At 38.9% G+C, this 13,864-nt stretch overlaps 2 protein-coding genes across 6 annotated transcripts in view; one reads left to right on the top strand and one right to left on the bottom strand.

Annotated features, from left to right (window-relative positions):
* The first annotated feature begins 404 nt into the window (after positions 1 to 404).
* Positions 405 to 3,770, top strand: si:dkey-196h17.9. The gene is made up of 6 exons (XM_041276901.1): positions 405 to 490; positions 687 to 813; positions 1,366 to 1,479; positions 2,081 to 2,233; positions 2,700 to 2,821; positions 2,936 to 3,770. Exons 2-6 carry the CDS (start codon positions 703 to 705, stop codon positions 3,102 to 3,104), a joined length of 669 nt encoding a protein of 222 aa, XP_041132835.1. The 5' UTR covers positions 405 to 490; positions 687 to 702; the 3' UTR covers positions 3,105 to 3,770.
* Positions 3,771 to 6,617: 2,847 nt separating this feature from the next.
* The window catches only part of LOC121330327 (tumor necrosis factor alpha-induced protein 2-like), a 9,804-nt gene continuing 2,557 nt past the window's right edge, over positions 6,618 to 13,864 (bottom strand). For 3 of the 5 annotated variants that reach the window (XM_041276771.1, XM_041276772.1, XM_041276770.1), the window contains exons 3-12: positions 12,966 to 13,611; positions 12,450 to 12,564; positions 11,765 to 11,887; positions 11,460 to 11,560; positions 11,184 to 11,282; positions 10,369 to 10,495; positions 9,648 to 9,773; positions 8,970 to 9,125; positions 8,307 to 8,428; positions 6,618 to 7,191 (exon numbers count right to left, since the gene is read on the bottom strand). In XM_041276771.1, the coding sequence (XP_041132705.1) occupies positions 7,044 to 7,191; positions 8,307 to 8,428; positions 8,970 to 9,125; positions 9,648 to 9,773; positions 10,369 to 10,495; positions 11,184 to 11,282; positions 11,460 to 11,560; positions 11,765 to 11,887; positions 12,450 to 12,564; positions 12,966 to 13,611 (1,763 nt within the window). In that variant the 3' untranslated portion in view covers positions 6,618 to 7,043. The remainder of the gene's footprint in view (positions 7,192 to 8,306; positions 8,429 to 8,969; positions 9,126 to 9,647; positions 9,774 to 10,368; positions 10,496 to 11,183; positions 11,283 to 11,459; positions 11,561 to 11,764; positions 11,888 to 12,449; positions 12,565 to 12,965; positions 13,612 to 13,864) is intronic. The other 2 variants (XM_041276774.1, XM_041276775.1) reach the window with 2 other exon arrangements.

Raw genomic sequence — 13,864 nt, 5'->3', positions numbered from 1 at the left:
AAGCCACAATACTGGGGATTTTACAAAAGACAATAGAAGAGCACGTGAGCTGTTCAATAGGGGTGTGCTGATGCTCATAAGTATTTATTGGCAGGTATTATATCCATCCAGTCATTATTGGGTTGAATTAAAAACAGGAAAATTCGCTTCCAGTCAGCTTTTAAAACACTCAGTGTGGAAGTTAATTGTGTTGATTGGTACACAATTGTAAAAGTGAGGGAAGGGTGGCTTTTCTGGTTTTGAAATCAACACATTAATGTATCAGCACCCCTGGTCAACTGTTTTAAAGGGTGAAGGACACAGATAGGGCTGCCGTCTTTAAATGAAAGGTACTTTATGAAAACCAAACAGCGCATAGAAGTAAGAAAAAAGATTTAATTTTTTTATTATTTAGGTACCAAGAACATGTAAAGAAATGGACTTGTTCCAAAACAAAGACAATCTGTGAAGAGCAGCAGTTGAGGATTGTGAACAATTGCTGTCATTTAAGGTAAGAAGCTCCTTTACAGCCAGCGTTTCTCTGTTTATCCAGCGGCTGGCCTTGCTGATTTGTGTTGTAGACCATTATTCTATAAAATGCAACCACTCTGAAAGAAAGTTATGAAAAACACAATCTAACACCTTCCACAGTAAAAGTTATGAAAAACAGAATCTAACACCTTCCACATTTTTTTTCATCTTTTAAGGGAGTATGTAGAGAAGATGGCAGAAGACAAAACGGACGATAGCTACGAAACAGCAGTCAGGTCTCTTGAGGAAATAGAATCTGTGGCCACCGAGCTGCTATTGCAAGGTCCCGTCGACAAACTCAAGGTCTGTGTGTGGAAATAAGGGAGGCAGCTGGGAGCTGAAGGGAAACAGACGTTTCCAGAGTCTGACGCCGTAATAAGATTTTATCCACTGAAGTGAGGCGTCATGTGCTTTTCAACATGCGAGTCATTCCCTGCTGAAGATTGATGTTGTAGATCGAACACCTATTCAGAATTCTATCGCTTTTGATATTTCTTTCTAGTTAGGGATGACTAGAAAACGTAGATTTGATAGATAAGATAAACAGTTTTAACAATTTCTTTTAGAATCTGTTTGTAGTCATTTAGCGTATTTCTTTTGATTTAAAGGGAAGCACCTTTGCTGGATATTATATGTTTGTAGTCAGCAGTGTCCAGTGTATTTTATTGTTAAAGGCGATACCAGGGGCGTTCTTGATTTGAACACCATGTTCTCTCTGATGAAGACCGAGAGTGCAGCCTCTTCGTTTCTCCATCACCAGCTAACAGAACGCCTCGCACCCGTGACACAATGGAGTTCCAACGTGCTTTGCTATTTATCAAGGCATTATTAAAATGTTTAGATATTACATTTCAGATTAACTTCAAAGACTATTTCAAGAAAGAAGGGAAAAGCATCGAGGAAACCATACATGACATTACAGAACTCATCAGGAGGGCTCTTCCAATGAAAAAACAAATGGCTTACCAGGTATGACTAGTCTGGGAGGTGATTATTTAAAAGCATCTCTCTTTGAATATTTGCTTACTCATAATGTGATTTCCCAGCCCTGGTCCGGGGGAACCTCTGTCTGCAGGTTTTCATTCCAGCTGAGTCCTCAATTACTTAATTGAACTCTTAATCAGACTATTCATTACCTTAATTAGACCTTTTGAATTGTTTTCAGCTCTTAAACAGATTTCAAGTTAACTACAATTTTATAAGGAACTTGAAATCGCCAACTTTGTAAGAGCTGATCACAATTAAAAAGGTCTCATTAAGCACATTATTAGTTGAAGTAAGGGTTTGGTTAAGTCATTGAGGAAGGTGGCATGAAAACCAGCAGACACAGGGGTCCCCCAAGACCAGGGATTGGGAGAGTACAATTCTCTCCACCCCAGTTGTTTCCCCTAATGACTGTCATTCTAAGTGGAAGTGACCAGTACACGTCTAACAGACTTTCTGAAAGCCATGTGCATTCTGTCTTTCTTTAACCTAGTATGTTACCACCACATTTAAAAACACAAACCTGCACACATAAGACCAGCATGGATATTGATTTTAGGTTTCAAACTTTTGTTTTACTTTTTAGATTGTGGTGGACAAAGCCTATCAACAGACATGCTTGGAATACTTCAATGCCCTGCTGAATAGTGTCTATAACCACTTATTAAAAAAGTGGGGGAATATTGAACACCGGATATATCAGGATGCTAATATAATTCACAGGACGTTCGAAACTCTGGTAAGTGAACGCGTATTACTTCATTTGTTTTTAGAGACAAATGTTTCTTTTTTTTAATGCTAATTCAGGATAGGCAATAAGTCAGACACTAGAGATAAACAATACTTGCTGTAGATCACATAGTCTGAGTATCAGCTACAACACAGGAAGCAATTAAATATTCCTAACTTCAATTATAAAATTCAAGCAAAGAACTCAAATGTCTGAAACCGGCAGTGCCCAAACGTGGCTTTTCCACTCCTGGTCTTTGTTCCAACCCTGTTCTAAATTGTTTAATTGAACCCATTAAAACTCCATCCAGATCAGGAAGTGGTTAATTATATAATTTTACCTGTTAAACCTGGAGTGGAATTGGACACACCTGCCTTAAACAGAAGACAACACTTGAATGTTTCTGAAAAAAGAATGTCCTGAGAATAACAATAAGAGCAATACTACTTTTGTATTTTTTTTTTTTTGGTTGTAGAGTTCAGGTGTTGAAAATCATGTCGGACTCATTTGCAGTGTAAATGACATTCTTAAGACAAAGGACCTGGAAGCGTTAAAACTAGACGCAGCTGTTTTTTTTTCAAACAACCCAGAAATAAGGTAAGATAAAGTGTTGAGGATATGATATGTGTGTGAAATATTTGCTAGTCTACATATTAACAATATTAACTACATTCTAATACTTTCTAATTGTTTTTTCTTTTAATTTTGCAGCGTTCAACAGCTCGGCGCCCTGTTGAAATGGATAGATATTCCCCACTCAGAAATAAGGAGCATTTTAGACATGTGCAGCAAAGTTGTGGCAAATAAAGAGTTTAACCAAAGAGTAGCAGTCAGGAGGCTTTTGTGGTTGCACTTATGCTGCTGTGCAGAAGAAGCTTGAACTTGGGAACATGGTGCAAGGGCGGGGTTTGCCTGGGGTGGCACATCTGCTTGCGCTGAGAAATCACAACATCCAAGGCCTCCCAAGCTTAGTGTTCAATGTAGATACACATGCAAAGCTGTAAACGCTCAGTTATAAGGTATATAGCACACAAAACAGTTCACATCTTCTTATGAAGGGTCTTTTTAGGACTGTTTAAAACAGCTCTTATTTATAATACCACAGTTTCTGTTAGAGAATAGCTACTACTGATAGTGCAGAGTCGTGGATATTAGTCAGAATACAGGCTGACGCTGTGTGTGGCAGGCAACTGGAGGAATGTTGCGGGAACTACAAGTGGACAGCGAGAGGATGAGAGCCAGGAGCATGAAGCAGAGATGCAGTGGCTCAGTTAAATGACTCGGCCACTGTTCATGTACAGGAGTAGCTCATCTGTACTGTTCAGATGTAACGCTACCTGATTATAAAGGGATTTGCTGCAACACTTTAAAACATATTGTATGCTGATGTTATGCTACGATTATAAAGGGATTTGGTACAGCACTTGAAAACATTTTGTATGCTTGTATTCTGTCTCCAATGGAGACACATTGTCCAGTATGATTTTTATTATTGTGAGTTGTGTATATCGAATAACAGCACTGCTGAGATGATTTTTTTTTTGAGTTCTGAGCAATCGTAAAAAAGAAAAAAAATGTAGTACTTTTTAAAAAATCTTATCTTATTTAAAAAAAAAAAGTATTGTATCAGTCATTCTCTTTCTTCCATGTGTTTATTTTAATATAAACAATTACAGTTTCAGTGTGTGTGTGTACACTTTGCTGAACGTGTTACTTGAATACACAGGGCCTCTTATCAATACTCTTCCAGTAATATTTTATTGAGTTTTTGATCGGATTTTAAAAAATACATCTTTCAACTCTGCCAGTCCCGACTGTTCCCTCTGGCTATATAAATGGAGAGATGGCAGAGTTGAAAGGTCACTGTCACACGATTTGAAATGAATAAGGAAGGCTGTTCTGTGCAGGCAATTGGGGTTCTCCAGACAAGCACACAAAAAAGGGAAAAGCTGAAAAGCTTGTGACTCAATTGTGGAGCAAACAGTAAGGGGAGTTTATAGCGACTTCCTCTTGCATTCGCTTGTGTTGTTTTCTGGGGTTTGTAGGATTAAGCCTGGGAAAGCTGAGCTGCACAGAGCTGTTATTGTTTTTAATGAATTAAACAAGATGATCTGGATTCTCAAAGCTATTTACTCCAAATTGTTATCAGCAACAACAAAAAAACAAAAAGAAAAGTCTTTAAGAAAAAAACATCATTTGCATTTCTAAAATGAATAAGAAACTATTTTAGACTTTGGAATCAGTCGAGTGTATTTATGCTACCTGAAAAAAAATGTGCTAATGGAAATTTGGAGTAAATTTGGAGCAAACCTGCTAATTATTCCTGAGGGGTAGTGGAGAGGGGGCTTTGTATTTAAAAAAAAGAACATCTGTGGCTCTTTTTTCCATTGTGCTGTAATGATAAGACACACATTTTTAAAATTTTGAAAGGTAAAATAATTATGCCATAATCACACTTTCTGCAATCACACCTGCTTCATAAAATATGTCAAATAACAATTATTCTCATGCTGCATATCCTATTTACTGGACTGTTTAACATAAATGAAAGGGGCTTTTTCAACACAACTTCGAGACTTGGGAGTGTATTATCAGTCTTGTTTTTCTTGCACTGAACAGAAGTGCATGTTGCACACATGAGCTGTGTTGAGAAAATTCTGCGGTTAAAGCCAACTTCCCACAAGCAGACAACACTGTGGGACAATTCAATGATGCAACACTTTGCTTCAATCTGGAAATTACATTCTTTATTTTTAAAACCGAACTCTTCCCAGTCAGTAACCGTCCTTGAAAAATGAATATTTGAAACAGTGTAATCGATTAGCATGTCATCATATACATTGAACACAAAGAATGTAAATAAAAAAGATACATAAATAAATAATCTTGTGATGACCCAGGATTGCAAATAGATAGTTACATTATACCAGAGCTGGGTTAAAGAAATAATACCTTTGTCTATCTCAAATTCATTATCTGGCAGGTTTATAATTAAGACATGATGTAAACATCCAATGCTGTCTACTCTCCAGCAGCGCATCAGGGGGCTGGCTGCCACAGGCGTTTGTTTGTCCTTTGTATCTGTAGGGGTTCGCTGGGATTTCACGGCTGCCGCTATGAAACCGCTTGTTAAAAGCCACATGCAGAACAGCGAAGATTCAAACCCAAAAATGATTTTCTGAGGCAGCTGCACATTGACCAGCTCTGTGACGCTGGGAAACGCAGGGCCATGATAATGATGATGACAGTCTGGTCTCCATGGCAGCTGGCCTACATGTCTGACTAAAGAGCATCTCTAATGGCAATGGAGATTCAATGCCTGTCCGGTATATACAATTGTACGTCTCCCGAGTGAAGTCAGGTCACCCCTCCCACTCTTTGCACACTGTCTAGATCCATTCATACTGTAACACTGTTCACTTTCTCTTAAAAGACTGCAAGAGAGATTCAGACTTTATGTTCACTTTGACTCGGATGACTCTTGTGTATCATGTTTGATAAGAGTTTGATGGATAAGTAATTAGCCCCCTCATGACCCCTGTGTAGATTCCTGAGTGCAGCGTGGCACGCAGACGTAAGACTCAGGCAGGGTCCTGTTATTTGTAACGCAGTAAGTGAATTTATGGTGGTGTGACAGGAAAATAAATGGACTTGATGAAAGTGGAAACAAAGTCTTGAAAACAAAACACCTAAAAGAACCTTAGGGGCTAAAAACAGGAAACCATACAGGAAAATAGAAACGCTCATGAAACAAACACAGAACACAGACAAAACCATTTTAAATGCCTTTATTTTCAGCTTATAATAGGAATAACAACCACAGAGCAGGTATTTCCAATGGAATTAATATACATAGGTCATTAGCCAGCACTAATCTATAGGAAATGCGTTAGCTGTGTGGACCCCCATTAGCAGCAGTATATATGAATGACCTCATCAAGCTGTAACAAAAATATAAACAAGTAAAAACAACAGGAATTTTCTGGTTTTGTTACAGTATTATGGTAATGTTTTGCAGGAACCATCTTCCAATATCATATTTTGTACATGTGTTTAAAAGGCAGGCCTACCAGTAATACGTTTATGAAACCGTGTTGTGCAGGACACCATGTCTTTAAAATCTTTTCAAGGACATTTGGAAACATTCGCAAAATACTTAAAATAACACACAACCCCGAGTGAGTGAAAACATGCTGCTTTTATGCAGCTGTACCGAGACTCGATTGCTAATCAATCATTCAATTGGAGTCGCGGTACAACTGCACGGGAATTAATAAAGTGCAATTCCCCGTGCTCACATATTATTACGTTTTACTTGCACGTGAAGTGATGTGCAATCCTCATGCCTAAATACAAATATACATTTTAAACACTTGTGTTACACAGACCCGTTTATATCGTCTGTACCAATGACTATACACCAACATTAACACAAAATACACACAGAGATGGGCACTTTGCCACATAAGGGTTATCTTATCTGAGTTCTGCTCCACTGGTTTAGTGTGCCCAATTTATTTCCCATGTTCAGCTTGTGTAACCCTGCATTATGTACAGAGCCCTTCTCTTTAAATGGTTTATAATTCCAGAACCCTTACCATTCCTGCTCCATTTACTTTGTAAATTTCATATGAGCTGTTTTGAAATGGTGAAGTTTATAATGCATTTATTAGATTTATTTTTATATATAAACTATTAATGCCAAATAACCAGCATTTAACATGACAGCAAATTAATGCACTGAAAAAGGAACCCTTCAGATAACCCAGTTACTTCACTGTACTTTACTGCACAGTTTTTTCTCCAGGGCGATTCTCTATCACACTGGAACGAGGGCAAAGAAAGGCTTTGCAGAGCGGCAAATGTTCAAGTCTTCGTTTTTCAGCTGTAGAACCTTCTTAACGCTTTTAGCATCTTTACTGGGCAGATTCGCTTTAATGTAGAGCAGAGCAGACAAGTGCTTTTTGCTGTGGGGGGAAAACCATTTGAAATAATTACATAAATACATAAATAAAATAAATAGGAAAGTGCTATTTGATCAGTGTACGTGCTTTGGTCTCTGCATCAATCCCAAATACAAGTTTCCTGTCTCATAGCATCTTAAAGCATAGCAAGGTGTAGTACGGCATAGTAAATGAAAGAGAAAAAAAGGTCGAAGCCTAGAACAGCCTGGTAAACTGCAAAACTGCTGTGCAAATTCACCGTGGTAAACTTTTACAAGACAATCGCTAAGGATCTGTTGAAGACCCATTCCTCTCTGCTCTTGGCTGTAATGACTCAGCAGTAACACTATGGTGTGGATGCATTCAATTAAATCAATACAGCGTTTACACAGCATGCTGCTCCACTGCACCATGGTCCAATCAAGCAAGTCCAGGCTCTGTAACTGTGGTGCAGACTGCACTCAGTACTCTGAACAAAACACACATGTGAACAGGCTCTAGTTCCAACTGCTTCAGAGTACAGAGGGTTTACTGGGTTATTTTATATGTAGCTATTGTATAGTAGGAGTGACGTGCTATCCCCAAATTCAAATTCATTCATCAACATTTAATTATTTACAAGGATTTCCCTTCCTCTACCTTTTTAATTCCCTTTCTGTATTTTCACACTGACAAGAGATCTATAAAGACACAAATCCAACTTCAACAGGATGAAAAGGACTAATATAGAATTGCAAGTCGTCACATGTGTTCTAAATCCATAGCTGTAACTACCTCGTTAAATATTTCAACCTATACTTCATCAAAAAGAAATCAGTCACTGCTTGAGTTTGCAGTTTCCCTTGTATGCCCAAGGCTTCTAATAAGATGTAAGAGCACAACAGTGCAGTGCTGAATGAAAGCTTTCGGTTTGTCTTTATCAAGCTGTCATGTGAAACAGAAAGGGGTTTTACGTGTTGGGTAAAATGTGCACGACACGTGCCCTGTTGGGAAGGTGAAAGCGCACTCTGTATTTTTCCATCTGTACCTTGCTGAAACATGACAGTGAACGTGACGAAGGAGGGTAATATTGCACTGTTCTTCTAAAGAAGACTGCGAACAAATACACGTCACACTGCACTCAGATTCAGATTGCTCACCTGATATCAGGGTAATCTCGGACCAGAGTTGCAGTTTCTAGTACAATCATACTTGGGTCTTGAAGCTTGATCACTTCGGCTACTTTTGGGAGGACATGATGCAGCCACTCTTCTTTAGATTCCTAAAGAACATATATATATATATAAAAACAACAACAACAACAACAACGTAACAAGTTCATGGCATGTTCGATTTGTTTCTTTATTATGTACAATTCTGATTGAACCTTGCGATGTGCTGAACAAGAGCGATGTGCTGATATTAGAACCTGAATCTGTTGTGTGTTAAACCCGCTGTGCAATCTTTTCTGACGACAATTTGTTTGGTCTTGTGCGTGTTGCTATACTCACATAAAATGAATGTAAGAATCTACATGCCACAGGTCACTATAGGTTTCAAAAGGGTATTCGTGGCATTAGTGGTGCCTGTGGGTCACTGGATTGCCAACTTGGCGCAAGCAGGATTCAAACCACGTCTGCATGACTCCTCCTGCAGTCCAAGCAGCAGTGCTTTACTAGATGAGCCACTAGGGGGACCCATTCCTAGAATCTTGTGGCCCATTTTGTTGTTGTCTCACTGGAAGCAGCATTCATTAGTGCCAGGTCACTAGCCTATAGCCACGGACACTAAATCCAAACATTCTGGTTTATCCAGACACTTACGTAGCGTGTGAACAGTTCCTGGATTTTCCTGGAGTCGTCACATATCTTCTCTGCCATCGCCTTTTGCTGCTCTTCATATTTCAGTTTGATTTTCTTCTTCATGATCCTCTTGGTGTATTCAGCAATAACCTCAAAGTGCAGCCTCTTCAGCAATTCCTGTTATATAAAAGGCCCCAGTGTTAATAGCCAGGGAGATGTATTATCTTTCTTATTCTGACAATGGGTGACTCATACTGCTTGGAAATGACAGTTTAGTTGCCTGCAGCAACATGTTTTCTAAGCACATATTCTGTGCATGCCCCTGCCAGACTGTTTATATAAACAAAAAAAAAGCCAGGAAGAAGTCCTACAATTGACATTTCATACGCACCAGCGTCAGCAGGGCACTGCACGCAAGTACACTGAAGATCAGATACACTACAGTTAAGCAAATGTCCTTAAAAGATATATGCCTGTATTTTCTCCAATCTGCAAACTGCATGGACGCTGCCTCTTCCATGGTAAATGTATTACATGGGCACTTTGACCACAGAGGAAAATCATTCTCACAGTAGTGAAGACGACCAAACGCATTTCATGGTTTGAAGGTTAAGGTAACCATGGTTTTCTTGCGATTTGCGCTTTGGTAAAAACCGAAAGATTAAGAAATAAGAATGAACAACTGACAGCGTCCTGTACCTGGAAACAGCAAGGCTTCAGTTTACTGAATTCTTGAATGTGTTTCTCAGCCAGATCGAGGATGGTATCCATGACAGGGTTAGAACAGGTCAGCCATTCCTGGGTAACCAGCACTTTGTAGCTGGGCTAAAAAAAAAAAAAAAAAAAAAAAAAAATCTATAATAATAATAATTTTATATATATATATATATATATATATATAGTTTGCAGTTTTGCATAATGATTAAAGATTAATCAGAATTCTCTAAGGGTTTGTCTGAGATTGAGTTTATTCTTTCCTTGTTTATGAATCATGTCAGCTTAGCTAGCTGGACTGAAATGCAGCTGCACCCCAGCGAGCCATGGGGCTGTCACACTGCACTTAGTGGTCCTGCATGGCTGAGCACTGCTACCACCAGGTGGTATTTCTTTTATTTATTTTTTAAAAAATGTTGACACCCCACTGGTATCACTGTATTATAAACCAATACAACTGTTCCATGTTAATTGTGTTGCTATTGATGGCAATGCTGTGGTCTACTAATCGAACGGGCCAGCTAGATTTTCTTCAGGGTAAAGATATTTTTAAACGCTTCTAAAAGGGAGACCCTGAAATGGTCAAGTGTATCATTTCACGAAGCTTTCACAATGCTGTTAGACAAGGCATACCATAGCAAGCTTCCACGAGGGATAAAAAAAAGAGTCTTCAGAAATAAATACATCAGAAAATACTGTCCAATACCTTCAGAGGCAGGTGCATGAGGTCAGCCAGATACCTATAGCCAGTGTCCTCCAGACCACTCAGGATTGACAGACACTTCTCTTTATCTTCTGCCTCAAAGGACTCATTGATTTTTTCAAAGTAGTCCCTGGAAAACAGAAAGAGGTTAAACACTGGAGGTGTTGCACTCCATTCACACTTTACTATACAGATGTCAATATACAGAACCAGCAACATAATATTTATAATAAGGCTTATCAAATGTTATTTAATGGGTGTGGTCATAACTTATAACTACGAGTCTATGAGAAAGTTACTCATGTTATTGGCTAGATTTTAGCAGCTAATAGATTCTAATGGATGCAGAAAAAACACATAAAAACAAACCACAGGACAATGAATTAGCAGTTAGTAGAGATAGCTAACTTGGCAGTTGGTTCAAACTGTAGCTTTACTAACAAATTAGAATATGATTTCATGTCATGTGGTGAGCGGGGTGAATCATACAGCGCAGGTTCGCGTCCTGGCTGTGAAAAGGCGGCCGGTCTTCGCTGGGGACGTCAAAGGGAGCGTCCCATTGGCTCAGGCGCTCCCATGGGTTTGTTCGTGGGATTGGATGACGCCCACTGAATCTTTGGGTCTCCTGAGCCATTTGGGGAATTGTCGCGGTCAGGAGAAAAGCGATTGGGCATTCCAAATTGGGGAAAAAAATTATAACTGAACACGCTAAATTAAAAAAATAAAAATAGAAGGCATGTTCAAATCTTCATGCAATCAATCCTGTACACAACCCACACAGGCAAAGCACTTCTGTTTGGATAGAAGAAGCAGCTTACCTGAATTGTTTACAGTTAAACATATTTGCCTTAATGACAGCAGCGCAATTCTTGTATTTTTCTTTAGCTTTAATAAAATCTTCCAACGTTTTCTTATACCTGAAAAGGGATTGAGTACATTTAAGTAGTAAAAGCACAAGACTGAATAACCACAAGCAACTCACAGGATCCCTCTGTGCTCAGATAGTTCTGCAACCATCCTTGACCTCAAAAGGAGTTCTGGAGTTCCACACAGAAGCCATTATTATTATCTTCATAGCTTCTAAAATCTCTTACCTTTCCAGACACTCCAGCAGTGCGCACATGAACAAGCGCATCATGTTTCCAAACTCCTTGTCTAGCACTTCCTTTGCCTCCTTCACTGCTCCTTCGATGCACTAAAAACAAAAAGCCATCTCAGCACTATCCAGCCAGTAAGCATGCTTAACTATGCATCACTAGACATCAGTATACTGTAAATGCAAACATTTTGACTAACATGAACGCCTGAACACAGCAGTGAAATAGTGGGTAAAACTTAAGGGTTGACTGCTGCTAAAGAAACAAGGCATTTAACAAGTTTAAGAAATACTCTCTTATACCTGGATCACATCAATCGCTATCTCACTGTGATAAAACCCATCCACCTGCTCTGGGATTTCCCCTTCCATCCATTTGGTTACTTCATTTCCCACAGCATTAGAGAGCCATTGTTTTATTTCACACTAAAAAATAAAATGCAATAAGAGTTACAGTACCAGCCCTCACGCAATGGCTGACCGTCTCATGAATAAACACGGAGCAATCCTGTAGCGGCCATTGGCTCATCAGTGACTTCTTTTAATGATTTAGAGAGATGGTTTCATATCAGAAGACGCATCGTGTCATTGGCAAGAACTTTGAGATGTTTTATTGACTTTCAGTTGGCACATTCTTTCTTTGATGACCTACTTTAACATTATTTCATATTTAAATGTGCATTACTATCCAGAGGGTTGCAGATTTTTTAATGTTGGATATTTCATAAATGCTCTTGGCCTGCATTCTCTTAGAAACATGGTTTTGCATATTCTTATTAGAGTCAGTATTTTAGAGCATTTTAATGCTGGCAGTGGAAGATGGAGCCCTTACTGAAGTAGAACAATGGGCATATGGGCAAATCAGCACACAGCAGTTACATCTTTAGCTCCAGCTACTGTGCAATATGAAAGCAGCACTCTAACAGTCCAAACTTTTGACCTAATGCTGACCAGCCCTTTTTAAAAGGTCTGTACAGATCCTCCTCACCTCTCTGTTTGAAAGGTACTGCGACTCCAGCTGTTTAATTACATCTTCAGGAAGAAGACTGCCCAGCGATTTGCCATCAATCTCTTTTTCCAAGTCTCTGTGTTTTAATATGTCACTGAAACAATTAATATGGACAAGAATACACCCCCCAAAAAAATTAGATACAAATAAACTCCATAAGTATATTTCAAACCCTGGCTAAAAGTGTAGCACTGGTGCATTGTGTATGAGCATTTACATTATATAGCTATTGTTTATATTCATCCCCTGCTTGGGTAAAAAATACATGTTTTAAACTTCCATTATATTACTGAACTAGATTTCACTTTGCAACCTGAACATGTGTGTAGAAATATCAAAGCTATATATTCCTGGTTCACATGCTCTACATAAAAACCTTTAACCGCAAAGTCAAAAGTAAGAAGAATTTATGTTTAGAATAAAATTGATCATGATTCTTCCCTAAAAAATAAAAAAAGACATGATTCTGTAGAAGTAATAAGCACTGTCACTCACTTCTGATAATAATTATGGACCCAACCCAGCACATAGGAGCAATCCTCCTGCCTCAGCCCGAACTCTACAATCTCCTTGAGCCGAGAGGAGAAGGTGGTGTGGTATAACTTTGCGTATACATTGCAGATATCATAACCCTCCGGGTAACAGCCCTTAACATTCATTACAACGCTGACCAGGTCCTCTTTCAACCGTTTCCCCATTTTGAATATGTCTTGTTTGATTGAGGACAGCTTCTCGGCCTCTTTGACCTTTGGGATCTCCTCCATACGCTGTTCTACGGCCTCCTGCAGGACAGTGTCCAGCTTCTTCCTGCACTCCCTCGGCCTCCACTGCGGGATCCTCCAGTTTCTCTCTTTCTCTTCCAAACATTTCTTGTCCCGCTCTTCCTCCTGCTCGATTGAGCACACAGCAGACGCAAGTTGTTTCAACTCTTCCCCCGAGAGAGTGACCCCGGCTGCAATGGTTGTCCAGAGCTCTTGGCTGAACGTTTCATACGCTACTTTCAGCTCCTCTTCCTCTTTTAAGGCCTCTTCCTGGTCTTCACTTCCATGCACACAGTCATACAGCTTTTCTTCTAAGCTAATGAGCTGTTGGCCAGCTTCTGAAATTCTTCTTAATTTGAGATACTCCTCATAAGTCAGGGCTGACAGAGACCAAAGACAATAAAGAAATTACTACTGTGGGTATCACAATTATTATTATTATTATTATTATTTATTATTATTATTATTATTATTATTATTATTATTATTATTATACAATAAGTAATGTGGTAAAGTATATGCTGGGTATAAACGCAAATGTATACTAATGCAAAAAATACAACTGAAATGTAATTTGTATGTGTAAAATTCAGGTCTTTGGAAAGACATTCAAAATAATAAAGTCTCATAAAA

This window comes from Polyodon spathula, chromosome 17 (genome assembly GCF_017654505.1).
Source record: "Polyodon spathula isolate WHYD16114869_AA chromosome 17, ASM1765450v1, whole genome shotgun sequence".
NCBI lineage: Eukaryota > Metazoa > Chordata > Actinopteri > Acipenseriformes > Polyodontidae > Polyodon > Polyodon spathula.
The sequence above is the reverse complement of the archived record's forward strand: the minus strand, read 5'-3'. Positions and strand labels throughout refer to the sequence as shown.